Here is a 27,231-nt window from a genome sequence, read left to right as displayed (position 1 = left end):
GGCCCGGCCCGGCTCGGCTCGGCCAGGCTCGGCACGGTCCCAGCGAGAGGTGTGTCCACGGATCTCCCGGGAGAGCGGAGCGGAGCAGATGCGCGCCCGCGGGAGGCGGCCCCGGCGGCGGCGGGGGCGGGGGGGGCGGCCCCGCCTTATCCCGCCCCGCCCGGCCCCGCCCCGGCAGGCCCGGCCCGGGGGTGTGGGGGTCTCTCACGAGGTGCATCACCCCCATCGCCCCCCATCGCACACACACCCCCCACCGGCCCAGGGAAACCCGGGGCTGCACGGACCGTACACACGGTACCCCCTGCGCACACCTGTATGCCTGCACACACCTGTGCACAGCTGCACACACTTGCACACGCTGTACACACCCCGCACACCTGCACGCCTGCGCACCCTGTACACCCTTGTACACACCTGCACACACCTGCCCGCACCGTGTGACCGCACCCCCCTGTGCACAGCACACCCCGCGCACCCTTCGAACTCTGCACACCCCGCACACCCTGCACGCACCGCACTCACCGCACACGCACTGCCCGCTCTCCCCGCGCACTCCCCGCCCCAGCCCCGTGCCCGGGATATTTCGACCCCTCCCGCGGCTGCGGCGGGTCCGTCCCCCCGGGGCTGGGGCCAGTCAGGCTGGGCCGAACCGAACCGAACCGAACCGAGCCGGGCCGGGCCGAGGCCCCGGTCGCTGCCCGGGCTCCGAGGGGGCGGCCGCAGCCGTGCCCGGGACCACCGGGGCCTCTCGATTCCCGCGGGGGTCCCGGCAGACCCCCTCGCTCCTCGGCGGGAACAGACCGCCGGGGAAACGCGCTGGGCTTCGAGGAACCGGCGCGGGGAAGAGTCTCGAGGAGCGCAGGCTTCTCCTTCCTCCTCTCCTCCTCCTCTCGGGGGGAGGGCTCCCCGCCAGCCCTTCCCGCAGCTCCCCTGGCCCGGCTTTCCCGCTTCTCTTGGCCATGAATTATTCAGCCCCGCGTGGGAAAGCCGGGCCGCGGGGACCCACCGGGAGAGGGGAGGGGGCTGGGCACCCCGGCTGTGCGGGCCAGGAGAGAACCCCCTCGACCACCCCACATCCCCCCCCAAACCCCGGGCCGCCCCCTCCACAGCGGAGCCCCCAAACCTCCGCATTGCGGGGAGAGGGGGCGAGTCAATACGGGCTTCCCTCCCGTGCAGCACGGCGGTGACCCGGGCTCGTGGGGGGGTCCCACGGGTGCCGCGGGAGTTTCGGGGGGGGGCGTGCAGCGGGCGTGGGCCGGGGCGTGGGGGGGCTGTTTTTTATGAATGAGCTGCGATTACTATGCGGCGCGCGCGCTCCCGCGCTGCCCGCCCGGGCGCTGATTGGCTCCGGCGCGCCATTGACGTCACAGCGGGGCGAGCGGGGCTGGGGGGGCCGTGAGTCACCCCCGAGCCCCCCGGGCCCCCCCGGCCCCGCTCGGTCACTATAACTCGGCGGCGCCCATGGCAGCGGGGCCCCAGCCGGGCAGCCCAGCGCAGCCCGGGCCCAGCATCCCGGCAGGTGAGTGCCCGGCACCGGGGGGGGGGCACCGGCGGAGGGGGGACCCCGCTCCGGCAGAGCGCCGCGCTATGGGGAGGGTGGCGAGGGGCGGCCGTGCCCCCCAAAGCCCGTCCAGGGGCTTTGTTGCCCGCCCGGGGAGGGGTAGACCCCCACGGTAAGAAGGGATGCCATGGTGGGGATGGGAGGGTGTCCGTTCCCGCTGGGGTGCTGATCGGGGGGGCAGGGTCACCGCCTTTACCTGCTGCCTGGGATCCCCTCAGTTTGGCCCCGAAGTCCTCGCGGGGGAGGGTGTTTTCCCCTGGCAGTCCTGCTCTCCTGGATTTATCCATCAAAATCATGCAGTGCCCAACCCCCAGCAGCTAAGGCAGGCAGGAGCAGGGGTGTTGAGTGTGTGTGTGTGTTCCCTCCCCTTTATTCACCTATTTATTTTAAAACTGAACCATCTCATCCAGAAAAATCCCCTTAGAGTAAACAGCGAGCACCCCCTCAATACACACTGCTCTGCCCACCCTCTTGAAGACAACTTTTGGGGGGAGGCAGTGCAGTCCCATCTGGGTGGCACAGGGGCAGCTCGTGGACAGCGGGCACTGAGGGGGCTGCTCTTGCAGGTCATCCTCCGCCATCATGATGGAGAAAGAGCCCCCCAACTCCAGCGAAGGCCAGCAAGGCTGGTTCTCAGCCAGGAATGGCAGTGGCAGCTCCTTGGATCTGGAGTCTGTGGTGCAGCCCCTCGCCTTGAACCCGTGGGACGTTGTCCTCTCCATCTCGGGGACCATCATCTCCTGCGAGAACGCCGTTGTGGTGGTGGTCATCTTCTACACCCCGACTTTCCGTGCCCCAATGTTCCTCCTGATCGGCAGCTTGGCCACAGCCGACCTCCTGGCGGGTCTGGGGTTGATCCTGCACTTTGCCTTTGTGTACTTCATCCCATCAGAAGCGGTCAGCCTGCTCACCGTGGGGCTCCTGGTCACCTCCTTCACGGCCAGCGTCAGCAGCCTGCTGACCATCACCATTGACCGCTACCTGTCCCTCTACAATGCCCTGACCTACTACTCAGAGAGGACGGTCACCAGGACTTACATCATGTTGATCCTCACCTGGGGAGCCTCCATCTGCTACGGGCTGCTGCCCGTCATGGGCTGGAACTGCCTGAAGGAGCCCTCCGCCTGCAGCATCGTCAGACCACTGACCAAGAGCCACCTCGTCATCCTCTCCGTCTCCTTCTTCGCGGTGTTTGCGGTGATGCTCCAGCTGTACGTGCAGATCTGTAGGATCGTGTGCCGGCACGCCCACCAGATCGCCGTCCAGAGGCACCTCCTGGCCAGCGCCCACTACGTCACCACCCGCAAGGGCATCGCCACCCTGGCTGTCATCCTGGGCACCTTCGCATCCTGCTGGCTGCCCTTTGCCGTGTACGGGCTGCTGGGGGACTACAGCTACCCGGCCCTCTACACCTACGTCACGCTGCTCCCCGCCACCTACAACTCCATGCTCAACCCCATCATCTACGCCTTCAGGAACCAGGAGATCCAGAAAGTGCTGTGGGCCGTGTGCTGCGGGTGCTTCTCCTCCACGCTGCCTTTCCGCTCCCGCTCCCCCAGTGACGTCTGATGTGCCCCCCCCCCCCCCCCCCCCCATCTTTCACTTACCGATTGCAGTCGGGGGATTTGCTTTGATTCCCCCTTCTCATTCCCAGAGGCACATTGCAGGAGCTCTTGGAATCAAGCAGCTCTTCCCAGCCTCATCCTTTTTGGGCACAACCCCTTCTTTTCCTCTATTTTTCCACTTTTTAAATAGAGAGAAAGATGTATTTTTTATCCATAATATAATCTATATTTATGCGTGAGAGAGGGGGGTGATCCTCATATTTTCTTTAAAACTGTTTACAATGCTTTATTTTTTTAAGGGTGGGGCAGCACCAGGAACGTTTGTCCTCCTCTTGCTTTTTTTACAACCTCGTTATTTACCTCAGATAGTCAAAATATATTTTATACATTTGGGGAAGGGGAGGAGAGACTTGTTACCACAGGAGGAGGGACTCACCTCCCCTCCCCCTTCTCCCAGCCGTCCATCCATTTATTTATTTATTGTTTTTAAAATTATTATTTGATTTCTGTGCCTCCCTCCCACCACCCAGCACTGGGCCCTGCTGCCCTCTAGTGCTCGCTGCCTTCAGGAGGGAGGGCTGCCGGAGGCTCTGCACCCCCAAACCCACAAGTTTTGGGGTCCTCAGTGTGCTGCCACCCCCCCTCACGGCACCCAGGGCTCCCCCCACCAAAGCCTTTCTTTGCACTGGGATTGGATTTGCATGTTTCTGGGCTGAGGAGATGGATGTGAAAGGCCCCTTGTGAAGGGGACCCTGGGGATGGGGATCCCCTGGGCTGGGCATCCCTCAGGACAGGGACCCCTCTGGATGGGGACCTCTCGGTGGGTCAGGGTGGGGGGGCTGCTTCTTGTTTACAACTCTGGTAGGGGAATAAATTAATTTGTGGTACGAGGTGCGGCTGTCTGATGCTGGGGAGGGGGTGGGATGTTGTTTCCCGAGGGGGCAGAGAAGGCTGCGGTCCCCGAGTCCCATCAGGGCCGTCCCCCTGCTCCGTTTCCCTGCTCCCGGATAAGAGATGCCGAGTGACAGTGCTTCCCCCACCCATCACATCCTGTTAGCGGGAGCTGGCCCGGGGGGAGCAGCACCGAGGCCCCTGACCATCCTCATCCTCACAGCCCCAGCAGGCACAGGGGCTGCATCCAGCTCTCCTGGTGACATCTGACACGTTCCCCCACCCAGGGATGGCGAGGACTCATTCCCACGGTGGGCGTCCATCCGAGGGGTTGCGACCTGGGCCCTCCATCCAGCAGGAATGGTATCTCTGCCCCATCTCTGCCCCCAAGCCCCTCTCGATTCCCATGCTGCGAAAGTCGCCGCTCACACAGGATCTGGGACACCCATCCCTGCTGCCCCAGCTGCCTGCTGGTCGCACGGAAGGCGGGCTTAATGATGGCAGAGCTAATTAGGGCAGCTCAGACCCTCCGGTAGCAGCCTCTGCGCCCCCAGAGCCCCCCGTGCCCCTGCCCGCCCTGGTCAGGGAGCAGCAGGTTTCTCACAGGCATTTGTGCATCCGCAGACGCGCCGGGATGTGGCAGAGCCCGGGGCTCGGTGCAGGGGGATGTGCGCGGCCCCCGGGGCTCCGCTTCACCTTGGGCTCGGGGACCTGGTGGCAGCCCCGGGGGCTGGGGCTGTTTATTGCAGAGGAAATGAAGATTTCCCCCGGCTGAGCGCTGGCAAGGGGCTGCGTTAGCGAGTGATGAGGGGAGATGGGGCTGGGGGGGCTGAAGGACCCACAGATTGTCTCCTGCTCTCCCAGGTCTGGGCTCGGCGCCGGGGATGGGGACTTTTGGGCTCCCCTTGTCCCTGCTGAGGTTAAGCCAGAGGTTGGAGGTGTTCATTGCACCCCAGGGCTCAGCGGAGCACCCTCAGCCAGGAGATCATTCCCGAGCCTACGTCCCCCAGCAGTGAAAAATCCCGTAATTCCCAGCTCTGCTGTATTCAGGGGCAGTTTTTACCTGGTGATTCTTATGTCAACATCACATGGCAGCTGAAACAGCTTTTCTCTCCCTCGTGCCTCCCCTGCTGATGTCTTCAGAGGGAGCTTCACGGTGTGCAAGCCCCTCCAGTTCCTCCCACTCCCTGGGGTCCCTGTCACTTCCCCTGGGGACAGAGTGACACACCAGGGTGTGCAGGGCACAAAGGCAGCACCGTTCAGGTTTGCTGGAACCCCTCCTCAGGCTCCCACCCACCACGGCTGGCGGTGGGGGTGGGCACAGGGCTGCAGCCCCCCCTTCCCAGCTCCTGGCAGGGCTGTGCCGGAGCTTCCGATTGATCGGGGGGTGCAGAGGGCTCAGGAGCTGCGGCGACCCACAGTGACAGCGTGGCATCAAAAGCCATCACAACTCAGGCCAAGGCATTTCCCCAAGACCAGCAATTTGGGAGCTGTGGGAGCTGAGCCCTCACTGAATCCTTGTCCCCACCACCCCAAGAATGTCACCCTCACAGCCCCGTCCCCTGCTGCCACCACAGTGGCCGCTGCCCAGCGTGTGGCTGCTCCGTGTGCCCCCTTCCCGGGTGGGAAATGCACCCTTTGGCTCCTACCTGTGTCCAGTTCCCTGCTGCCAGGATGGATGAGGGAAGCTTATGGGCTGGAGGAAGCCACAACCCTGATCCTGCCAGGGCTGGTTGCTCTCCCAGCACTCCAGCGACTCCAGAGACATTCCCGGCTGCTCCAGGCCTTTGGGGGATGATGGAGCAGGAGGCACCAGGCGGGGAGATACAGCAGCCTGCTCCCTTTTTTGGTGGAGAAAGATGCAAAAAGTGAAGCTATAAAAAAGAGTCAAATCCATCCAAGAAGGTGCCAGAGTGCTGAGCAGCCACCCCCACGCCAGGGATGTGCAGGAGAGGCTCACGGGGACCAACAGCCCAACTTTGGGGTTAAAATATGAGCTAAGAGACGTGGGCACGGCCTCACCCCAGCTGTGCTCGCACATCTGGCAGGGCCAGCCCTTCCCAGGCTCTCAGCAGATGCCGCAAGCACAGGCAGCTCTTGCCTCCAAGCCCTGCCCGCGCTCCAGCGCAGGCAGGGGGGGCGGGTTGGGTTTGCTCCCCTTCTCCAGTGTGGGCAGCCCTGGCCCTGCTGGCAGCAGCGGGGCCAAGATATGGCTCCAAGCACTTGCCCTTGGCCACCATGCAGGTGAGAGAGCTGGCAGCACGCACAGCAGAGCCAGGGCTGGTCCCAAACCACCCGCTCTGGAGCCCCTGCTACAGCCCTGGTGCCAAAACCACCAGGGTTTTGCCAGATGGGATGAGGGAAGGAGGTTGCTTCTACCCAAACCCTCCCCCTGGCACCCTGAAGCCCAAGTGCCCTGCCTGGGGCACAGCCAAGAGCTGCCCTTCCCCACACCCCATCCCAGGGATGGGTCTCTGCTCTCAGTGCCTTACTGGAGTGCCCATGATGGGACCGTGAGTCCTGACATAGCCCCTGCACCACCCTGGGGCCGCTGGGCCATGGGGAGGGCTGGCAGCTCCAGTTATGGGCCTGGGTTACATTTAAATGAGAAACCTCAGCCCTGGCTTGGGGGATTTTGTTTCCTTGGAAGCAGGAGCAGGCAGGAAATGAAGAAAACACGGCCCTGCTGTAAGTGTTTTACCAAATGCCGGAGGCAGCAGGAGGCATTTCCCAGCACAGCTCGGCCTCGAGCATCATCCTCGGCCACCACCACAGCCATGGCTCTGCAGGCATCGGATGGTGCTTCCCAGGGAGGGAAGTCTGTCCGAGAGGGCTGTGCTTGGTGGGAAACAGCGAAGTGCAGGGAGAGAGGGTCAGCAGCTGCTCATTTTATCCCTGTTGCCACACGTGATGCAGGAGGCGGCTTCCTGCCATGAGCCCACGGCTGTGCAGGGACCCGGGGCCAGCAGGACCCTCTGCTCTCCACAGGAAGCTCCCAGAGGACCAGGCTTCCATGCTGGCTCGGGGCTGGCGCTTTGTCTAACTGGATGGGGAGAGTAATTCGGCCCTGGCCACATCCCCAGCTCCTGCCTTAAGCCCTGGCCATGCTGGCGCTGGCCTTTGCAGAGCGGCTGAGCCCGGCGCAGAGCTGCTGCCCTGCCAGACTGCAGAAACTTGAGCTCCAAATAACATAATTCCTCTGGCACCCCGTGGTTATTTGTGAGCTGCTGTGAGCAGATGGAAGAGTTACAGATAAAGCCATCCGCAGCACGGGAGCCGATTGCCTTCCCCACACAACCGCGTAGGCAACAGCAAAGGCAGGGAGGAGGAGAGAAAAAAACCCACCAGGCAGCAAGAGAGCGAGAGAGGAGTCAGCCATTTCTGAGGGGCTGAGCTGCCATCTCAGCACACACCTACGTGCGAGGAACAGGGACTCTCTGCTGGCACCGGGCCTTTCCCAGGATGCTGGAAGAGGGTAGTGCTCTCCCACCACCCATGGCTGCTTGGCCAGGGACAGCAGTGCGAGTCGGGGGTGACATTGGCACGGCGGAGCGCTGCCACACACTGGGAGAGCAGGCTGTTAACGCTGATCCGAGCTGGCAGCGCCTGCACTTGCTGCGGTCCCAGAGGGGGAATTAAGGGAGAGAAGCTGACGTCAGTGGTGGAAAGGACACGCAGCCCACTCGTCCAAGGCAGCCGGCAGCATCTTCTGGGTGTTGCTAACACCACCTTGAAGGAGAAAATTAAATAGGTCTTTGGAGATGGGGTCTCCTGTGAAGCCGCAGCCCGGCCAGCTGTGATCCTGTGCCGAGTCATGTGGAAGAGACAGACGGGCACGGAAAGAGATCAAAGGCCGGGGCCAAGGTCGGTGTGCCAAGGATATGGAGCTGTGGAGACACTGCCCCAGCTGTGGCAGGAAAGCGCTGCTCACGGATGGGGCTGGGGCTCACACAATCAATCACTGCTGGGCTTCTCCTCCCTGCACCGAGCTTAACCTCAGCCTCCGGGAGCTCCCCGGCTCTGTGGAGGGTGGAGGCATAGGGCCCTGCGGGGCACCCAGGAAGGCAGATCTGGGACTAAGATCTCCTTATTGTTTAGGGGGTTAAACCAGCACAAAACTCACCAACACCTCCCAGACTCTGAAGATGTCTTCCAAGGGCTGTCACTCCAAAAGGACAAGGCTACGTGTTGTCCTGAACCCCAAAAAAGCAGAGGGACCACCTGGCCACGGCCGCACCCATCCAAAGGCAGCCAGGAGCTCCAGTTGCTCCTCCCAGGCTCCAGCTGGAGCCAAGAGCTGGGACATGCAGCTCAAGGGAGTGTGGAAGCCCCAGAGCTCCCTCCTTCCCCTGCCCTCTGTGCCCCAGCATGACTAAAGGCCTTGCTTGTTCAGGAGCTGGCAAGGCCAATTAATCTAATGAGGTTTTGCAGCCAGCGACCATTGTCAGCCAAGAAAGGCACAGCGTTGCTGAGCGAGGCACCGGTGTCTCCTAAAGCCAAGGGAATTTGGCAGAGCAAAGCCCGCGGTAAAAGCAGGGATGAGGAGCAGCAGGGACAGAGCCTTTTGTTGCTCTTCACCAACCAGCAAGAAAACAGAGCCCCACGGAGCAAGGCCAGACGAGGCACCTGAGCTCGGGGCCAGCAGCCACCACTGCCAGGCACATTCACTGCACGAGGGACCTGGAGCTGCAAAATGGAGGCAAAAAGCTGCTGCAGCCCCTTCCCAGCCCAGCTGCAGCAGCTCTGCTCTATGGCTCATTTCCCATGGCAGGGAGTGCTGGGGGGAGGCTGGAGGCTGCTCCTGGATGGGGCTTCCTTGGTGCTGTGACCCTCAAATTCCCACTGTTAATAGCGCTCAGTCCACCTCGGCACGGGAAAGGTGTCTGTGCCGATGGTGTTTGCCAGACAGCTCGGGATGCGCCAGCTTTCCTCGGCCTCCGCCTGGGCAGGACACAGCTGGCACCTCCCTGGACACTGGGCTTCCCAAGGGACACCCTGGTAGCTGCACTGAGGACACAAGGACAGGCACGACTGGCTCCGGCGGCCCAGCACCTCCCATGCTCCCAGGAACGAGCCAGGTTTGCCCAGAGAAGCTGGGGCTGCCCCTGGATCCCTGGAAGTGCTCACGGCCAGGTTGGACGGGGCTTGGAGCACCCTGGGAGAGAGGAAGGTGTCCCTGCCCATGGAATGAGATGAGCTTTAAGGTCCCTTCCAGCCCAAACCTTTTCATGATTCCAAGTCACACACCAAGCCCCTGCAGCCCCTGTGCCAGGCCCAGGCTCACACCCCCACAGTAACACACACAGGCACCGACTGGATAGAAAGGTTTTATCGAGTTTTAAAAAAGAATCAAAAAAATTATTATTATTTTTTTTATACATGTACATTACAAAATATTTGCAGTTGGGATCTTCATCCAGGGGTTACTGAGCTGATTACTAAAAACAACGAAACAAAGCAGCAGGAAATCTGGCTTATACAGCAACTGAGAGGGAAAAGCACAGACATTACATGGGAATACAGAAGGCAGGGAGTCTGCACTGGGATGTGCACGTATGGACCAGGGGCGGGCTCTGATCCCCCACACCCACTGCCTCCCCGCAGAGTCCGGCCATCAGTGTTTATTTTGCAGGGGTAAAAAAAAAACCCGACAAATCTACAGTATTTTGCTCACAAGTTGGGGTTTTTTTTTCTTTTTTTTCTTCTTTGTAAGTAGAGTTTCACTGCTGAAACTCCTTTGGTCTGAAGTGAGGAACCCCCTGCACCCTGAGAGTATCCATCAAATGTCACCCTTCCAACCTCCAGCCTGGCTGGGTCCGTGGAGGGCACTTCCCATCCCTCCTCTCCCACCTTATCTCCTGCTCAGCAATAAACCCCTAAGATACAAATGGAATAATTACTCTTATAAATATATTTATATCGTGTAGGAAAATAAGGCACTTCAGGAGGGGTTACAGCTCGTCTAATTCTATGACATTCTAATCAGGAAGAAAAATGGGTTAGTTTCTGAAATGAATTAAAATGAATGTTAATACAGTAATAAAAACATCGGATCCACTTCCACTTCAAGGCTTTGTTTAAAAAGGAAGAGAAGAAAGCACCCCCGAAATCCAACAGCAGTGAAACCTGACCCGGGGCAGCTGCATCTGCCCTGCCAGGCAGCTCCCTCCCAGAGCCCCTCCAGGGCAGGGACTTCTAAAAGAAATACGTTAAATAAGTTCACGTTGTGGGGAGAAAAAAAAAAAAATCCAATCTATCCTTTCCCTGAAATGACACTCTGCACGATTCCTCAGCCATCTGGGACCTCCGCGAGCCCCTTCCCTGGCTCTGGCTCTGATAAGGAGAGGAGAAGCAGTGAAGGTCACCGGCTGCGGCGGCGGCTCCGGGCTGAGCCCGGGGAGCCGGGATGAGGCTTTCCCAGCGAGGGGAAGGGGGGCGGCGGGGGAGAGGCTGCCGGGAGCAGCAGCCAAGCACCGCGGGCGAGGACACCGCGAGAATGTTTAACCAGGGAAGGGAAGGCGGCCGTGCCTGCCCGGACTTGCAGCCCCGAGCCAGCGGCTCCCAGGATGGGCGGAATGGCTGCAATGAGAGCGGGAGGCTGCTCGTAGGGAGCACCAGCTCGTGCCCTGGGCTTCGGGAAACGCTCGAGGTTCGCCCCAGCCTCATGTGGGAAGAGGGGAGGAAGGAGTAAGAGCCCACGACACGAGGACAGAGGTGGTAGGGCAGCCCTGCACTTCCAGCACAGCTGCTCCCTCTTGCAAAGGTTGGTTTTGGCACCTCTCCTCCTCCCCTACTGCTTTCAAAAACATTGAGCTCACTTGGTGGCCCAGAGCTTTGCGATTTTGCAACGATACTCAGAGATGGTCCCTCTAGAGCAGTTGTTTCTCAGGGATCCCCGCACAGGCTAAGCCTGCTTGGCAACCAAAGATTTGAGAAAAAAAATAAGAAAGAAAAAAAAAAAAGCCCGACTCAAAGATTTAAAAAACACTCCAACAACCAACCTTCCCTACCTGTCCACAACCCTTCTGTCTAGGATCCTGCAGTTTTGATTCCTGCCCTGGGATGGGATTTGGGAGCAGAGGGTGTTTCCAGCAGGCTTGCAGGGACAAGGCAGCGTCCCTCCCGCTGCCAGGAGGCCGGAGGAGCCGGAGGAGCCGGAGGAGCCGCCTCTGCCCGCGGCCGTGCCCACACAGCAGCGTCCTTGTGCAACAGACACAGTGTGAGGGACTGTCCCCAGCACGGCCCTGCCTGACACACCATCCACCGGAGCTCAGGGAATATGGCACTTTTCCGTATTTCAGGCGACAGGAAGACTCGCTCCCCTTTCCCAACAAGGGCTAAGTCTAGTTAAGGCAATCTCAAATTTAGCCAGGTTTGGCATTTGCGGGCTCCTCGCTTCCCTGTGTGATCCTGCTGTCAGCCCGGGTTAGCTCAGGGCCCGTTGTTCCTGGGAACTTGTCTCTGGGAGCAGCTGGAGGAGGATGCTCTCAGAAAGAGCAGCAGAACGAGGCAGTGCCTCTCTCATCCCCTCACCCAGCTTGCAGCAACCATCCCTTTGCATTTCCCAATCTCTCCACTGCACCATGGCTCACCTGCACTCCAGAGGTTTGTTCCCTCTTCCAGAACCTGGAACTAGTGCTGCTCAGATGTTCCCAGCCCACTGGGATGCCCTGCTGCCTATGCCCTCTGCAGCCTGCCTGCAGACAAAGCCTGATGGCGCAGCCATCCAGGGAATCTCTGGGGTCTCACTGGGTCCCAGCCTGATCCGCACCCCAAGCCCATCCTCCAGGCCATCTCTGCCCCAGCCGAGATTAAAATGCACGCACACACACACAAGGAATCAGTAAGAACTCGATGGCACAAGCTGAAGCCATCAATCAACTCCCAAGCAGGATTTCCAGCAAGCCTCGGGCAGGGCCCAGCATTCCAGGTATCAGCAACATCATTAAAGGAGGCGAGGCAGGGAAGAGAGACAGGCACAGGCTGGTGAAATACTTCAAGAAAAGGCAAAAAGATGGGAGAGTTGGTCTTAGTGGGACACACATCCCACAACAGCTGGACCCATAACCTCAAAAAGGCTTTGGAATTGCTTTTTGCATGACCCTTACTGAGTCACGTCCAAATTAAAATACACATCAGGGGTATCTGGGTTAGATTTCCAAGATATGCTCATATTCTATGTAAGGTAACATAAAACAGCAATAAAACCGAGGTCAGCTAGTTCAAATTCCCTATTTTCCCCTGCCAGTACTGGATCTATAGTGAGCAGCCTGGGAATTAATTCACAGGGTTAGTGAGGAGAAGAAACGTTCTCTTAAAATTAACTAATGAATTATAATAACAAAATTAGGGTAAGTTAGGTCTGATGTAACTGATGGGCAACTCAGCTCACACACATGACGTTTTTAGGCACACAAACTCCCCTCCCTAGGGGGAAGGGAGAAGAAGCAAAGGCAATACCAGCATTTAAGTCCCTGTGTTAAAAGTACGGTCACCCCGCTATAAAAAGCACCTCTCAAACTGCCCTGGCCAGGCCAAAGACCACCACAGTGCCTGGTGTTCAGAGAACCCCTCCCCACCCCATCTCCCTGTCTTAGGCACTGAATTGGGAATTTTAAAACACAACCTCAGCATGAATTGGAGAAAATCAGCCTGGTGAGGTCTGGCCACTGCTCGGAGCTGACCACAGATGTGTCTCAGTGGGGCAGTAGCTCTGCTTTCCCAGGAGTGGGAAGCTGAGCAAGCATCCTGCCCTGGTTTTACATCCCTCTGTGCAAGTCTCCTCTTGGCAAAGCAGTCCAGGAGATTTGAGGAAGGTAAAGGCAGCTTCTAAAATAAAAAAAGTCCCTCCTTACATTGCACCCAAGGCACTCAGCAGCCTCGGAGCAGGGAAGTGCACCCCACACAGGGTGATCTGGAATTAATACTTAGGGGTCAGAGGGGAAAGAATTGTGCACCATTGCCAAAACCCTGATTATGTGACAGTGGGATGCAGCAGAGAACTGACATTTAAAGCCCATTTTCTTGCAGCACTACCAGTATTCACTGGCAAGGAAGAGCCATCAGATCAACTGTCTGCTGTTGCACTGAGAAAACCAGCTGAAAATGTCCTTCATCCGAAAGGCCATGCGGCCGCAACAGGATCATCCATCTTTACTTTAAAAATCCCTCAGGATGGAGGGTTTATATGTGCTCTGCCTGGTGGCATCAAAAATCGGGAGGTTTAGCTCTCTTTTAAATAAACAACCGTTACACCCCCTCCAGCTAAATCCCAACGCCGCATCCTCAGTGTCCGTGAGGAGACCTTTTGGAAAGGCAGAGCACAAAGTCCTGCCAGAGCTGGAGGGGGAGGGAGAGGGGAGATATGCTGCTGGTTGTCTGAAAACCCTTGGCACATCTTTGGTTACTGGATGGAAAGGATGTGGTGCAAGGTTTGGCCACCTGATTCTGTAAGAAGTGAACCCAGGAGAGAAGGGAAGGAGGGGATGGGAGCTTGGCTAATCCGACCACTCATCCTCATCGAACTCGGAGGAGTCGTCTTCGGAGTCGCTGTATTCCACCGCGATGCGGCGCGACAGGATCGTGGCCACGTCGTTCCCTACAACATCCCGCTTCTCCTGCTCCCGCTGCTCCTCCACCTTGCGCAGCTGGAAGCCTGTTGGGAAGGAGGGAATGGAGGGGATCATCATGCTAAGGTCTCGGTCACGCTGAAATCTCCCTTTGTCACAGTGCTCTGAGCGAGGCAAGCTGGGAGTGCTGGGGTAACACTGATGGTGACAGCCAGGACAGGCTGGGTGGGGAGGTGGAATGGGAAGCAAATCCCTTCTGTGCCCCTCTGAGGGGTAACCCCACTGCTGTAAATTCCCCAACAAACCTGGATCACTCCAGTTCTGGCACTGCCATCTCCAAAGGTGTTGGGGGAAGCATAAAACCCAGCAAGGTGCTCATGAGGGTGGGCAGACAAGGAGGGACCACAAGGGACAAGCCCTGAGCAGCAAGGCAGTCACACTCCTTCCAGGAGACAGTTCCCAAGAGTTTTCCAGAGGCAAAGGAGAATGCTGGTGTGGAAACACAGCCTTACCTTGCCGAATAGCCGAAAGCAGATCACTCCTGGCATCGCTAACTGCAGGCAAGGATGACTTGGGCTTGGATGTGGAGGTGTCGGAGGGTGGAGGAGGGGGCGGGGGGCCATCCAGGCCGCTGGAAGCCAGGGGTGGTGGGCCGGGAGGAGGCGGAGGGGGCGGCGGGGGTGGTGCAATCCCAGTACCCGGCTGCGGCAGCGGAGCTGGGAGAACACTGGAATAGTCAACTGCTGGGGGAGGTGGGGGAGGTGGAGGGGCAGCAAACTCGGGGTGAGGGGGGAAAGAAGGGGGCGAGGGTGGCGGGGGGGTTCCCGGGGAGGGGAAGCCCATGGGAGGTGGTGGAGGGGGGTTGTTTTCCATCAGCGGTGGTGGGGGAGGAGGAGCTGGAGGGGGAGCAAAGCCTGGCCTGGCTGCTGAGGGGGATCCGATTGGAGGAGCTGGTGGCGGGTGGCTCGGGCTAACCAGGCTGGATCGTTTGGGCCCTCCAGAACCTGAACCTCTTTGGTTGTCTACAGGATAACTGTGGCAACAGAAGGAGAGAGACAGGGAATTAGTCTTGAGGCCAGATCAGACTGTAGAGTCTCAGTGTTAATGCAAATCATGTGTGTTTGCTGCAGTCCAGACAAAAAAAATCCAAGTTCCAGCTTCTAACTGATGTTTCCATGAGACCTCACTCCTTGGTTTTAGTTCCCTTGCACTGTTTCTTTTGGCCTACACCTCCAGAACAAAGGGAAGCTTCTAGGGATAGCAGGAATGCTGTCCTCCATCCCATCTCCCAGGCTGACAAGAACATGAGCCACCTCACCTCTGTCAGAGGCCCGGCAGGCATGTCCAAGCTCAGAGCAGCCTCCTGGCTCCAGAGCTCCTGCCATCACCCCTCCTCGCTGAGGTCAGGCTTGTGACACGCCAGGCAGGGATCAGGGATGTCTGCAGGGATAAACCCCACGAGGAGGGCGGGGGTGCCAGGAAAGCATATGCTCTGAACACCTGCTAGGAATGGATCTCCTCCCTGGATTCCACGGCTCGGAGCTGCAGTGCAGCAGCCATGTCTCAGAGCCCGCCGTGGGGAGTGAAGGAGAGGACATGGAAACCCAACATGGTTTATGGAAAACACCAATGCATGAGGGACTCATCTCCCATTGTGGAGACTCTGCTCATCCCAAGGCCCCCACTGCCCATGTGACAGCGTGACATCCTGTGTAAGGGAAACCCCAAACTGACACCTCCTTCCATGGCAAGACAGAAGTATAAGGTACATTTGCCACAAAAACATCACCATTTTTAACAGTGCTGATCCAAAACAGACTCCTGGAGATCAAATCTACCTCCCAGGGTTCCTTAAGAACAACCATCAAAACAAAACCAGAGAGGGGAGATCTGTGGGGCTGGGCAGAGATCTAAGCAACTGCACAAGGCAGTGAGAGCTTCATCTTAGAGCTCGTGTCTGCTCTGCCCGAGAGGCACAGGCTGCAGAGTGCAGTGCTGGGTCTCTCTGACACATCAGAAGAGCCTTTGCTGCAGCATTGCTGCCTTTGGATAAGATGGAGACAAGCCAAGCAGCCCTGTGTATCAGACAGACTTTCTCTTGTTCCTCTTGACTCTGTTTTAATGTCTTTAAAAAATATAAAAAGTCTACTCTTGTTTTGCCCTTTGCATCTTGAGCCACTGCTGGACCATAACTCTCATCTCTGGAGGTGCCTGGGAGTCACCATTTCATTCAATCCGAAGTAAATGACCTGAACTTGCACCCAAGTCTCTGGGAAGGAGGCAGCTGCTGTGCTCAAGTCCTTGAAATTTAAATACATCTCCATCTCCAGTGCCCACGTCGTGTGTTTCTCACAGATCAGAGCAAAAGAGGTTAAAGAAGCTGTTCTTTGCAAAGCTTTGTCATGGAATAGCCTGAGCTGGAAGGGACTCACAGGGACCATCATGTTCAGGCCCTGGCTCTGCACAGGACACCCCCAACAATTCCAAGACGTGCCTGAGAGTGTTGTCCAAATGGAACACAAGGAACACAAGTTCATGCTATGGAACAACTGCACTGGAAAACCCCGGCAATGGAGCCAAACCATTCCCTGGGACACCGCTGGGGAATAAATCTGCTCTAGTTCTCCCCTTCTGCCTGGGAACGGTGACGGTGGCTGGGATTCACGGAGAGCTGCACTGCCTATGCCTCTGTCCCTGCCTGCAGTTGCACTTCCCTTCCAGACAGGAGCATTCTGGTTCCCATACAACACCCGTTAGGAAGTTCTGCTGAACTATCTCAGCCTGTCTCATGTCATCCTTTTACACCACCTACTACTCCTTGGTGACAGAAGGGATCCCGTAGGCTTACCTAAATTCCACCGGGGGTGGAGGCAGGCTGTCATCTGGGAATGAGGGAGGTGGTGGCACAATAGAGTCAGTCTGTGGCGGTGGCGGGTAGCAGTTCCCATCCATGCTTTCGCTGGAGCCGATGCTGCCGTTCTGATACACCATGTTGGAGGGGTACCTGGGAAAAGCAAGATGAGCAGTTTGTTTAAAGAGCTCAAGGCAATGCCTAAAGCTCATTTTTCCCCCAGAGAGTTGTCCAGAGAGGTTGGCTGCCCCATCCCTGGAAGTGTCCAAGGCCAGGTTGGATGGGGCTTGGAGCAACCTGGGGTAGTGGAAGGTGTCCCTGCCCATGGCAGGGGATGGGACTGGATGGACTTCAAGGTCCTTCCCAACGCAAACCAGTCCATAATTCTATAACATTAAAAAAAACAACCTTTACTTCTCAAAGACTCTGATATGGAGAACCACATACACCTGTATGTGTTTGCTCTACATAATTCTTTGGCTAAAATTTGCTCAGGTGCTGCCCTGTTTATTGCTGCCACACACCGGAACAGCAGGAGTATGTATTTTAATAAACAAGCAAACACCTGAATAAATCCATTTTTCTTAACACTTGATTTTGTGAAAACACTTAAGAGTGTTTTGACCAACTTGGACTTGCAGTTACACTGAATATCATCAGTGGCAAAACCAGGAGATACTCAAAGATGCCAAAAAATAAGCTTGAGAATAGAATATCGAAATGGAAATCGCAATGCCGTTAAAACAAGCATCCGAAGCTGGAATAGTACTGAAAAGAGACTCTCACACTTTCAGTGGACTCATTTCACTGTGGGGTGGGGGAACCACTCCATTTTTGGGGGCCCTGGACCCCAAGTGAATCCAAATGCAAGAACACGCTCACATGAGAAAAGAGAGGAGCAAGAAAATGGTGCTGTTGTGCTGCTCGATTCCCCTGCTAGAAACCAAACCTGTTCTCCTATTAAACTAAAAGCAAGTTTTATTTTTAGCTGGAGAGTGTGATTTAAAGAGAGATTTTTTTCTTATATGAAAGGAAGCTGCAAGGAAAAAGAGGATTGTGGGGAATTCGGTCTGCTTCCAGCCTTGCTGGTGTCAAAAGTTAAATGAATTCCCAAGCCAGAAGTGCTAAAGAGAGATCTGTAGCTTGAAATACTTGGATGGGGACAGCCCCCGCTTCAACTTTAGGGTGTGAAGAGCCATTTGTGAAATGTAACAAAGCCATCACACAATGGCACCGAGATGCCACCCTCGGCTGGGTGTGAGGGAAGGGCATCGCCGTGGGGCAGAGCCAAAGCTCCCAACACCTCTGTGCCCACAGGCAGCGAGAGCAGCCAGAGCCGTTCCTGCCACCTTGTTCCAACCGTGCAGCTCCCTGATTTATTTGGCAAATTTTAAATCAGCAGACGGATTTACTTTGGAGAATCTGATTAGTGGCAGTATCGATCCGTGGATCCGGAGGAGCTGCAGCGCAGGGTGAACTGCATCCCAATCACCCAGCCCCAGACTTGCTTACCCAGCAGGACCATGCTTGTCCTTTGACTCGACAAATTCTTGTCCCATTTTCAGCTTTTCCCACTCCTCTTTCCGGGTTTTGATTTTCCGTGGATTCACATTTCCTCGGTTCGGATTCTCCTTTTTCTCTTTCTAGGAGAGGAGGAATCAAACACAAGCTTTATTTTGCTTTAAATTCACTGGGAATAGAGAGGGACAGGACAGACCTGGAGCAGTTACAAGAAGACACATTCTCAAAGAGGATTTTTAATTTCCTTTCCTGATTGCTGCACTCTCCAAAGATCTTCCATATAAAAAAGCTGGAGCACAGACAACATAAAAAAATGCCAGACAACATCAGGCTCCCCAGTGCAGCCGAGACACAATGCCATCATCACCCTCTGGCACGAGCAGCTTGAGAGCAGAGTAAAAGCTTGGTTTCCCACAACAATTCAGGTTTTGGCCTCTGTGTCAAGATGCCCAAATCTCACCTTCACCCTGATGGTGTTCAGTGTTCTGGGGTACAATATGGACACTTGCCCACAGAGAACTGGGCTTTAGATGGCCTTACTCAGGATTCTAACACACCCTAAATCTCTCTTTTGTTATTTTTCATTGAAGAATCACAATCTGTTTTCATGCTTAGTGCTCCAGTTGCTCAAAAGCTACATAAAGCATGTTAAGACTGCATCTCTTACGCTATAATTTAACATTAAGGCCCAAAGACAGTGGCATTTGGAAAAACCAATTAGAGGTATCTTTGTTTTCTTTTTTTAATTAACAAGGTTGAAGGTAAACCAGATAAAAACTTCACTGAATTGATCCCTCAGGAGTCCAAAAGTGCAAACCTGAATTTTGGATAGCAAATTTGGAGTCCAAGATTCATTAACACTTCCCACTTCCTGTTCTTCCCTTCCTCACCCTATGTTTCCGCTTCTCCTTCATGATATCCTTGGTGTCCTGAAGCATTTTCTCCTTCCAAAGGTCGAAGAAATATGAAGGATTTGTGTAGAATTTAAGCGCCTCTTTGCCATCATCCCTGGAATGGGGAGGGGAAAAAACCACACAGACAAGGATCAAGTCACATATTTCTTTGTGTTGAAGGAAACACAAGGCACAATCTCAGATGATGGTTTAGAAGTGCAGTGAGATGGTCAGAAGGGCTGTTCTTGCCTCTGCCCCCCCATTTCAGAACATCCCAGTCATCCTGGCACTCCCACTTCCCATCCCTTTTGCCCTCACACAAACCCTCCATTCCTCAGCACCTGAAGAGCTCAACTGCTCTGAACAATCACCAGGAGAGAGCAGGTCTCTCACTTCAACTCCCTTTTGTTTGTGCAGTATTTTGGTGTGAAAAAACCTCCTCCTCCAGCTCAGGAACCCTAAATCAGACCAGCGGCGTCCTTGAAGCTCCTGAGTGAGCGCACACACACTCCCTCTCCTCCCACTTTGCAGTGCAGCCGCGTCTGGCAGGAGACAGCTGCCTCCAGCTATCTGTAATTACTTTTTACCTGCTCAGAAGATATTTATGGATGTGGGATAAGTCTCTGGATTCTGACCCCCTTTACTTGTACTACCTACAAGATGGAATCAGAGCGGGACTGCTCAGAACTGGTTACACAGCCAGTGTAGGTCCCACCAGATGTCTCAGACCAGGCACTGGAGGCCACAGGAAGCATCACCAGGAGTCTGCTGCACCCACCTGGGTGAGAGCCACCTCCAGGTGAATGCTCTGCACCTCGTGCTGCGGCTCTTTGGAAAGGAGCCATGGGGCTACAGAGCAGCACAAGAAAAATGCCTCATCTGCAGCACACCCAGCATGGTTCCGCAGTGCCAGCCACGCCTAACCCCAAGGCAGTCACAGAAGTGACAGCAGAAAACCAAAGAGATAATTTCCTAGCTATGTTCATTTGTATGACCTCAAAAGCAAAGTTTCACATAATCCAAAGGACGGAGATTTCCTGGTGGATTTCAGTTTAGCAACTCAACTTTCCCAGAGGAAACAGCTACTTCAGTTCAGCACAGGATGGGAAAGAACCTCCCCGGCAGGTCGGGAGGAAGAGGTTCCTCTTTGCAAGGGAACAAGAAGGTGTTGCAGCCCTACCTGTAAGGTGAGAGGATGTTGAGAGGTGGAGGAGTATTGCAGGTCCCGTAGGTTTCAAGGACAGGCACAGGGAGAGAATCTCTGTCAAAGAGCTTCTGGTCCTGAGTGGTGGAGCTTTTGAAGGCCTTCCTGGTGTTAATACCTTGCAGGGAGACTGTAAGGAAGAGGAGAGAGCAAGTGAAGAACAGCTTGACCCAGGCCAACAACACTGAAGCCCAAGCAGTGAACATCTGATTGCAGTTGGAGTTCTTGGCATGCTTTGCACTTCTTAAGGTCAGGTTCCTTTTCCCACAGATCCCTTGGGAAACCCATCAAATCTCCAGCGTGCTGTGCCAAGATCCGCTGCTCCATCCACACAGCCCTCCCTCGAGCGGCCCATGGGGTTGGAACCCCTGTGACCAAGCTCAAGCAGCTCGTCCACTGCCACCCAGCTGCTGGAGAGTGAGTTCCCACATGGGGAATCCCTGAAGAGCAAAGCTGGACCTGGCCAAAAAGGCTGTCCACAAGTGCTCTACTGGGAGGCAGGGAACAGTCCCTCTTCGCTCCAGAGAACACATTCCACCACCCAGGGCAGTGTCACGCTGGGTTTATGGTGCTGAACCAACCACGCTGACTCAACGAGAACCTTCACCATGGTTGGCCTGTGCTCCACTCCATTACCTTCCTCCTCTTTGGGATCCAGCTGAGTGACTTTGACTTGCAAGCGGTCAACTCTCTCGACAAGAATGCTCACCCGAGAGGCAAAGGTGTTGGCTTGAGTAAACAACTCCCTAAATATGTCTTCTGCAGATTTACCTGCAATAATAAAGTGTCCACATTACCCTCATGAACTACATCAGACCATACTCAGTCTCCGAGCTTGTTTTCTTGAAGAAAGAAAGAAAGAAAGAAAGAAAGAAAGAAAGAAAGAAAGAAAGAAAGAAAGAAAGAAAGATTGATTCTTCTTTTCAAGTTTGTCAGAGTTGAGTTTAACATTCAGGAAGAAAACGCTTTGTTCCACCAAAACCTGACATTTCCAAGGGATCTTCAAGCAATAAGGAAACAATTGAGACATACTTTAAAGCCAATTAAAACTAAACTAAAACGAACTAAAAAGGACTGACAACACTACACTGGTCTGAATGTGGATGGATCTGAAGGTCCTTTAAGATTCTCTGCTGTTCTGTTTATTAGACAAGGAAATAGAGTTAGATTTTTATTGCTCTGGAGAATCTCAAAGGCTCCCAGTCTCCAGCAGGCCTGCCTCCAGGGGAGCTGGCACATCTTTACAAGCTTAAAGCACTCTGGATGTAGAGAGCAGACCCAGTCCTGGATCCCAAAGCTGGAGCTGTAACCGCAGCTGACAGCACTGACCCTGCTGTTCCTTCAGGTGGCACTGTCTGAAAAATCGATGCATTCACATTGATTCTAAATCAAAACCAAAAGGGAACTTCTCAGTCAGGGACATTCCCTCTCAAACAGCCTGGACTACCCAGTGGGCTGCTATGACAAGCACCATCCATGGTTCGGGCCACGAGAGCGCCTGGGGCTCGGATCAGGAGCTGCACCAGTTACAGCAGTAGCAAAATCATGCCCCGTCCTTAGGAGTTTAAAACCTACAGTGCAACAAGAGATGGCCACAGGTAGACAGAGGTGGGAAACCTGGAAGAAACCCAAGAACTTTCAATGAGTCCTGTCTTTTTGTTCTGCTCCCAGGCACAAACCAAGTCAGGGAGCCCCAGCCACGCTGAGGACAGCGCAGAGCAGACTTGGCACCAACCGCAGACATGGGCCCATGGTGTTCCCACTGATGGGAAACATTTCCAGCCACGGCTGCTGAGTACAAGGCTGCTCCCAATAAGCAGTCTGGTTTTGAAGTGCATCATCATATGGTCAACAGTTTGTTCTGGAATCTGTTACTCCTAAAGATCCTCTCCGACATTCAGGAAAGAAAAACTGGTTGGAAGTCTAATTTCAACAGCAATTTTGGGAAACGTGGCTGTCTGCAGAGTCCCATCAGAGAGACAAAGCGCCCCTTGCACAAGGCAGGGCGAGGGCATCCCCAAAGCCCAGCTGCACAAACACTCCCAGCTATCTAACCTCACATATCAGCTCCTTGTTCCTGCTCCCAGGAGATCTCCTTACACTGCCAAGCACGGTGAACAAGCCAGGTTAAAATTCAACCTTCTCCACCCCTTTTAGTGGCAATGCCAGGTCCAAGTGTTTGTAGAAAGCAAATGCTGAAGGTTAACTTCAACTGACCTCTTCCTTCTACCCTCCCAGACAATGCAGACTCCACATATGCTCAAGTAACAAACTCAAACTCATGAGAAGGATTTTGTGTTTGGAAACCTAAGGGCCACGTAGCCCTTGCTGTGGTCATGTTTCATGAAGCACTCTCCATGTTCAACATCAGCACACATCAGCTCTCCTATCTGACCAAAGAAAGCAAAAATTTGTCTGTGGGAAAATGCAAAACCTTCCAGCAACAGCTCAAAAAAAGAAAAGCTGTAATTTCATTTCTACTTTCACAAGAAGTAAAAAACATTTCTGAATTTCACCAGGAACTGCAACAAGCACTAGGGGAAAAATTAAGTCTTTGGTATGCAAAGTATATTTCACGTATAAAACACTATCTAACAGCACTTTCTGTATTGGTTTTGACCCTGGAGGGAGAAGAAGGGATGGTTGGTGTTCCCTTGCCTGTGTAAGTGCAGCTGGAGTTATCACCCAGCATCTCACATGTCGCCTGTGCTTCGTGAACACTTTTAGATGGGGTAAGACAGAGATTAATTTTTTAGTTTAGTTACTTTGACTGCAAAAGTTCAGCTTACAATCAGAATTATCTTTGTCGTGCACTGTCAGGAAGACAGACGGCATGATTTAATAGGTCCTTCCATCTTTAGCTTGTGGATTCTATAAAGTCACACAAAACCGTGCAGTCGACTTATACAAAGTGCTCCCAGCTGCGATAGTAACGAAGGGTAAACTCACTGGAATATGAAAGTTTGACAAGATTTATGTTTGCATCTTTGTAAAGAGACTGTGGTGCACCAGGCATGGCTGATTATTCACTTGACAGGGCTGTCACAGCCTACTGAACCTGCTCTATGTTCCTGTACTAGTCAAGGTACAAGAAGAGAGTGAATTTGTTTCTTGGAGGAGAGAGGAAAGGGTGGGGGGCAGGAGTTTGGTCATTTGGGTGCGAGCGTAGCCTAAACATTGCTTTATTTAAAATACTGCTGACCCTGGGGAAGTGGATGGTGCTCAGCATTTCCTTCCCATCTGCCTTGCTCTCCTCTCACACCACATGTCAGCAGGAGGCTCCTCTCCTCAGTTTCCCCTCCAGGTACCTGTGACTGGTCCAGCAGCTCACATCTTCCCATCCCCACATCCCAGCTCCCAGGGTACCTTTCCAAGGAAAAAAACAGGCTGCAATTTGGCTCCCAGCGCTTCAGAAACAGAGAAGCTTTGAATATCTGTGCAAAGAAGGTCTAAACCTGTGGGATCTGGCCAGGGCTGTCACACTAACCCACAGTGTGTCTCCGAACAGGGATGAGCTTTCCCTGCAGCGGGGCTTTGCAGAGCTTTACTGCCTCCTTCCTCACCATTTCACATGCACGAGATGGATTTCACTCACTCTCCACAACCATCTTGGCTACCAGACCTAACAAATGAACAACAAGGGCCAGTTGAACGCGAGCAGAGAGCCTGGTTTCGCCTGTGCAGTGACATTTCTCCAACCCAACAGAATGTGACACCGACTGGCAGCAAACACGGGCCCAGATTTCAGTGACAGCCATGGTTTGCACTGCTGGAAAGAGGCTGCACCCAAACTTTGCCTGCCACATGGCGGAAGACAAGGGCTTGCTTTGCAGAGCAAGCAGAAGGGCTTGCAAACACCCCAGAGAAGCTAAACAATAGATTAATTTGATTATCAAAGTCTCGCTTCAAGGACAAAGGTGGTTAATCAGAACCCAGAGCATTTCAACAGAGTATGGAGTCATCCCGGAGAGACCACAATTAACTCTTCGTATCTCCTGTGGCATGTAGGCCTGTGTTTTCCCTCCAGCTTTTCCAAGGCTATGGGTCAGCCCACTGGAGAGCTAGCTGGGCCAGGCATCGCTTCAGCTCATGCCGCCATTTGAGTGAGCAGCCCCAAACCACCGATGCTCTGGAGGCACCATTTGGCTCAGACGGGTCTTTGGGTCTCACAACGCAACAAACAGCAGCAGGGGCAAACAGGAGCTTCTGTGTGGGGGCTTTAATTATCTTCCATTAAAAATAAGACTACTGATATGGTGTAGATTCAACAGAGTCAAGCTCCATTTAGTAGCACATGCAATTACAGGCACGTTCTCTGACACAAGATCCTGCCTGCTCCGAGAGCCTCCCATTTTACAAGCCTGAGTTGTGCTCCATCCTTCCATCTGCAGTTTCACTGCAGCCTCTCACATACACACACACATACACACACCCCCCTCCCCATTTTCTCTTAGATAGGAAGGCAGTGGGACCAGGGATATGAAATTAGCATCAGATTTCTTTAGGAAAACATTTTAGCATTACCCAGGGAAGGCAGATGGGGGAGAAATAGGAACACGAGAGTAGAAAGGGAGCTAAATAAAGAGCAGTAGCGACTCCTGAGGGCAACGCGCAGGCTCGCCATGGTACTCACTCAGGCTGCCCAGCTGTCGAATGACATTTGCCAGGGTGATGTTGGTCACGCATTCCAGCTCGCTCGGAACGCTAGGCAACGTCTGACGGCACAGGTGCCTTGGCTCAATGTTCCTCGTTACTAACGGCATGGTGGACCTGCTTCAGGCACTGTTCTGAAAGATGAAAAACAACCCAAAAAAGAAACAGGAAAGGATTACTCAACCGCAAATTCCAGGCACACCAGAGCCATGGTGTTCGTTTTTCCTGCTCTCAAATGGCTTTATTTATAAGCCTTCTTTCCCCCCCTCCCCACCCTGAGAAAACTGGTTCATCAGAAATAAAGATCCTCCTGTTCTCTGGCTTGCAGTGACAGCAGAGCCCCACCAGCCCAGGTACAGAGGCAGAGATGGAGAACTCCGCATCTTCACCCACATTCCCAGCGCTGCTGGCAACGCCGCAGCCGTTGTTCCCTTCCCACCCATCCACTGCCCGGATAGGGCTCCCGCCTCCCGCGCTCACACAGCGCCTGGCGTGACTCTTACGAGCTCCTCTTCAGAAACATTTCAAACTTGCAATCAATAGTTGCTTAAACCGAGGAGATGAAGACAGGAGATGTTATTATACAAAAAAAGAAAGAGCAAAACAGCTTCTCCCAGCACACCAAAGCACGTGTGGTGCCTCCCTCCTGGCGCAGCACACGGGGCTCTCCTGGAACAACAGGAAGCGCTTGCAGCTGACCAGGAAACTTTCTGGTGACTGTTCCTTATCCTGCAGGCTGCACCCCTCTTCCCTTGGGAAATCCCCCGGGGATGAGGTTTACACTGGACCATTGTTTTCGTGCTAGAGCAGTTTAAGGTTGAGGGAACTCTAATCAGGATGCAGGACTGGAGTGTGCTCAGAAACAACTCAGGACTGATTGTACAACAGGCAGGACAAACTTCCAGTTCTTTAAAAAACTAATAAAATAAAAAGCCTGAAGAAAACCTAAGTGTCCGGAAGTTATGCTTTGGACAGAAAATGCTTTTATGTGCAGGTCAGTGCCTTGAACTAACAAAAAATCTCTTTACTAACAGGCCCAAACACTGAAGCATCAAACAGCTCCCTCCCAGATTGTCCAGCTCCAGGAGGGAGAAGGAAACCTGGGTGACCAGCTCACTACAAGGAGCATCATACATGCCTGAAATCTTTAGGACTAAGTGAAAGCAAATACATCCCAAGTTCTTGATTAATGTATAAGGGGAAAGAATCACTTTTCTAGGTCAGCTGAGGAACAACCCAAGAGAAGCAGGCAGCTCCCATGTGATAGGCATGTGGATCTGCTCGGGCTGGGTGTAAAAATAAAACAGGAAGCGAACAGCTTGGGGAACATGGCTTCCTGTCACCACCAGCAAAAACCCAAGAACCATAAAAAATCAGCTGTTTGCTCTTGACTTTGAGCCACCCTTTGATAGTCTCTGTGGCAGCTGGCAGCTTATCTTTGAGGTCCAGGAGTCCTTCCTGGATGCTTTTCTATCAGGGTGTTAAGAGGAAGAAGTGGGCATTATCCCTCCTAATTACCTCACAAGCCAGATTTTGAATTGCTAAATTTGACCCATTAAGGCAGAGGAGTTCAAGAGCCGCAGCACCGGGCGCTGGGATATCTCCCAGACAAGCAGATGTAGGTTGCTACCATTTTGCAACGCCTCGACACGAGGGATTTCACAGCATCTCAGAATGCCAGGATGGTTTGGGTTGGAAGGGACCTTAAAGCTCATCCTGTTCCAACCTCCTGCCACGAGACCAGGCTGCACGGAAAGGGTCCCCAAAACTGAGGACCTTATGGAACAGGGGAGTGAGATCTGCATCCAAATAAATAAAAGCAAGACCCTCCAAGGATCGAGTATGTGTTGTTTTTCCCTGTGTCCACTGCAGCCACCAGGAACCGTGGGGATATTTAAAGAACAGGGTGAACTAAGGAAGGGCTCTGACCTTCCCTTCCCAACACCCCGTGTTTTATCGATTCCAGCCCAAGCCCTACAATCTTTTGTCAGCTTTAGTGCTTCATGCCAGACAAACTTTCCCAGCTCCCCCCAGACTGCAGTCTGCACCAACAAGCAGCTCTCATAAACAAGGCAGCATTTGCAGGCTGCCTGCATCCAGCTTCTCCCCTGTGCTTCCCCAGGGCTCGGCCAGGGAGCACATGCAGTGGGATCTGCAGAGCTGGAGTGGACAGCCTGGCTGGAAACCTTCCAAGGTGGAGGACAGACAGAAGGAAAACAGCAAGAGGAAAAATAAGCCTGGAAGTGGGGGATGAGATGTGAGTGTACTGTATAAAAGGAGACAAAAAAACCCCCCAAGATGATTGGTAGCGTGGTTGGATAAATGCAGGTAGCACTGATCTCTGCAAGGATGGGGAAAACAGGACAGAAAACGGGAGTAGTAGCTCAAATACCAACAAAAAAGGCTCTGGATACGTGCCTGTATAGTCACCCCAAAAGTGTCTGCCTTCAAAGCATGTTTTGAAAGTAAAAGCAAAGAGCAGTGGTGAGAACTGCATTTTTTAAAAGAAAAACTAAGGTAGAG

The 27,231-nt window shown here is 54.2% G+C and overlaps 2 protein-coding genes across 3 annotated transcripts in view; one reads left to right on the top strand and one right to left on the bottom strand.

Annotated features, from left to right (window-relative positions):
* Positions 1-2,143: 2,143 nt before the first annotated feature.
* On the top strand, positions 2,144-3,130 carry GPR3 (G protein-coupled receptor 3; the record flags this gene model as incomplete). The annotated part of the gene is made up of 1 exon (XM_082296778.1): positions 2,144-3,130. One exon carries the CDS (start codon positions 2,144-2,146, stop codon positions 3,128-3,130), a length of 987 nt encoding a protein of 328 aa, XP_082152904.1.
* A 6,245-nt stretch (positions 3,131-9,375) lies between these two features.
* WASF2 (WASP family member 2) overlaps positions 9,376-27,231 on the bottom strand; it is a 32,123-nt gene continuing 14,267 nt past the window's right edge. For both annotated transcript variants that reach the window (XM_082296600.1, XM_082296601.1), the window contains exons 2-9: positions 24,689-24,842; positions 20,692-20,826; positions 20,032-20,185; positions 18,849-18,966; positions 17,950-18,080; positions 16,435-16,590; positions 14,099-14,619; positions 9,376-13,672 (exon numbers count right to left, since the gene is read on the bottom strand). In XM_082296600.1, the coding sequence (XP_082152726.1) occupies positions 13,515-13,672; positions 14,099-14,619; positions 16,435-16,590; positions 17,950-18,080; positions 18,849-18,966; positions 20,032-20,185; positions 20,692-20,826; positions 24,689-24,818 (1,503 nt within the window). In that variant the 5' untranslated portion in view covers positions 24,819-24,842 and the 3' untranslated portion in view covers positions 9,376-13,514. The remainder of the gene's footprint in view (positions 13,673-14,098; positions 14,620-16,434; positions 16,591-17,949; positions 18,081-18,848; positions 18,967-20,031; positions 20,186-20,691; positions 20,827-24,688; positions 24,843-27,231) is intronic.

This window comes from Coloeus monedula (assembly GCF_965178545.1).
Source record: "Coloeus monedula genome assembly, chromosome: 24".
NCBI classification, from domain to species: Eukaryota; Metazoa; Chordata; class Aves; order Passeriformes; family Corvidae; genus Coloeus; species Coloeus monedula.
The sequence above is the reverse complement of the archived record's forward strand: the minus strand, read 5'-3'. Positions and strand labels throughout refer to the sequence as shown.